This window comes from Puntigrus tetrazona, chromosome 13 (assembly GCF_018831695.1).
Source record: "Puntigrus tetrazona isolate hp1 chromosome 13, ASM1883169v1, whole genome shotgun sequence".
Lineage (NCBI taxonomy): Eukaryota > Metazoa > Chordata > Actinopteri > Cypriniformes > Cyprinidae > Puntigrus > Puntigrus tetrazona.
In genome coordinates this window covers 21,578,221-21,580,720 of record NC_056711.1, presented here as the reverse complement: position 1 = coordinate 21,580,720, position 2,500 = coordinate 21,578,221, and the positions used below count along the sequence as shown (strand labels likewise).

The window sequence follows — 2,500 nt, the reverse complement described above, 5'->3', positions numbered from 1 at the left end:
CAACCCATGACGGTTTTCAAATAGCCTCTTTGCTCTTTTACTCATACGGTGTTATTGCTTGCATCGATGAGGAAGACGCTTTAAGTCGCAGATAGTATCGTTTCACTCTAAAGATCAATTTCTCCTCTTCTCCTTCACGCAGCTGCGGTCGATCGGAAACGTTCCCGCCGGATCGTGTTTGATTATCTGTCAGCCGAGGGTTGTTTAAGCACACGGAGATGTCTGACCTGTGCTCTGATGGATGTGCTGTTGATGCTGTACGGACCGGCGTCCGAGAGAAAGGCCCGCCGGACCTCTTCAGGACACTGGAACTGAGCCCACTGCTCGGGGCTGATGGGAAGACGCGCGTCTGCTGCTTTAACTCGGCCTTTGTCCTCAACGGGAGACGGCTGAAACATGCATACACACACACAAGATTTCTGCCATAGATCCACACTTTTATTCATCGAGGATGCATTACACAGTAAAGGCATTTTAATGCAGAATTCAAAATATGAAGCTATAATAACATTGTTACAATAAATAAAAAACTAAATAAATAATAATAATAATAGTAAACGTTTGATATTTTGCCTCTAATGCAAAGGTATTATGATGGCATTTAAATGTTTGGGGTAAGTTAGGCTTAAAAAGAAATAAAATTAATTATTAATAATTTTATAAAACAAGTATGCATTAAATTGATCAAAAGGAAAGACCTTTATAATGTTACAGTAGATTTCTATTTCAAATAAATGCTTTTAAATCGTCAGAAAAATAAGATGCATCACAGTTTCCATAAAAATATGGCTTTTTTAACATTGATAATCATTAGAAATGTAAATCAGCGTTCTATATTAATTACATTTTAAAATATTTTAAATATAAAATAATAAATATATAAATATTTACATTTTAAAATATATTCATTGTTTATGTTAAATAGTAAAAATATTTCACAATATTCCATTTTTAATAAATGTATCATAGAATGAAGAGCCTTTAAATAGTATTTTTTATGTCTAATAATTAATAATAATTATTTAAAAACAATATTATTCCCTGACTGCATTATTTACTAATGATTATTCTAAAAAGTGAACAAATACATATTAGTAAAAATGTCTCTTTATGTTGTGACATGTAATAATATTTCAACGTGCTAACATAAACTGATTCAAAAGTTTGTAAACCCCAAAAAGTGCCAAAGAAAAGCAGTAAAAAGGCCTACATCTAAAGGGCAAAAAGGTGATTTGTTCCTCTCCGGTCTCACCTGTTTGTTCTTCTTGTCGTCTGCTCTCTCCTTGTCTTTTCTGGAGCTGGCCGATCTCACGTCTTGACCTTCCGTCCAATCATTCATCACTTCCTGTGCGGTCGCCATAGATACCTAAATTCCCCAGCAGTACATGTGACCAGTGTTACTTTTAAAAGTAATGCGTTACAGTATTGCCAGTAATCCCATAAAAAAGAAGTATGTTTTTATTGATTTGGAGGAACACTGAGTCTGTTTTTGTGAAGCTGAGATGAATAAACATGTGTTCGTGTGTGATCCCGGAAAACAGCGTCAGTTTCTTGAGCTAGATGAGCTCTCCACTGATACGCGTGTGTGAGGTCGTACCCTCCAGATGTGCAGCGTGAAGCTGTAGGCGGTCAGCAGATGCTGCTGGTGTTTGAGAGATGAGCGGTCCTCGGTGAGAGCCAGCAGTGTGTGTGAGCGCACCAGACGCTCCAGGCGGCCGACCGGACGCACTTCACACACACACACCGCAACACGCTCCTCTGCAATCAACACGTTCACAAATTCACCACGGCTGCATTGATTGCATCAAAAATACAGTAAAAATTATGAAATATTATTACAATTCATAATGCCTGTTTCTATACATGACATCTGCTAAAATGTAATTTATTGCTGTGTTTTTCAGCATCATTACTCCGGCGTAGAGTTTTGTGAACGCTAAACTCTAACTAAGGATCATTTTGATCGCACAACAAATAAATATATGCTTTTTTTGTTGTCATTTCAGCTGCATCTGAAATATTTGACACCACTGACATTACATGAGAAGTTCAATAAATTTAAAAAATATTTTTTTATTGTTTTGTGTTCTTATGCTCTTTTTACATGCATCATCTCATAAAGTTACATCAGTTAATGTGATATATAAATATTTCATAATATTACACTTTTTAGTTTTACAGTTTTATTTTAAAAAATTCAGCATAGAATAAAGAATAAAGAATGAATGAATTGCTCTTTCTGCTATCCATTAGTGTAAGCTTTTCATTTTTTATGTCTAATAATAATTTTACCATTATTTTAAATAACTATTATTTAGCGACTGCGTTATTTACCAATAATTATTCTGACTACGATAAAAAGTGAACAAATACTTATTAGTAAAAATGTCTCTTTATGTTGTGACATGTTATAAACCTTTAACATGCTAACATACACAGACTTTTCTCGTTCAAAAGTTTGTAAACCCCAAAAGGTGCAAAAGAAAAGCAGTAAAAATGT

At 34.6% G+C, this 2,500-nt stretch overlaps 1 protein-coding gene across 1 annotated transcript in view; it reads right to left on the bottom strand.

Annotated features, from left to right (window-relative positions):
• Nucleotides 1-2,500, bottom strand: part of LOC122356256 (cilia- and flagella-associated protein 46-like) — a 64,696-nt gene that overhangs the window by 19,979 nt on the left and 42,217 nt on the right. The window contains 3 exon segments of the mRNA XM_043254788.1: nt 228-389; nt 1,253-1,366; nt 1,598-1,758. Coding sequence (XP_043110723.1) covers nt 228-389; nt 1,253-1,366; nt 1,598-1,758 — 437 coding nt within the window.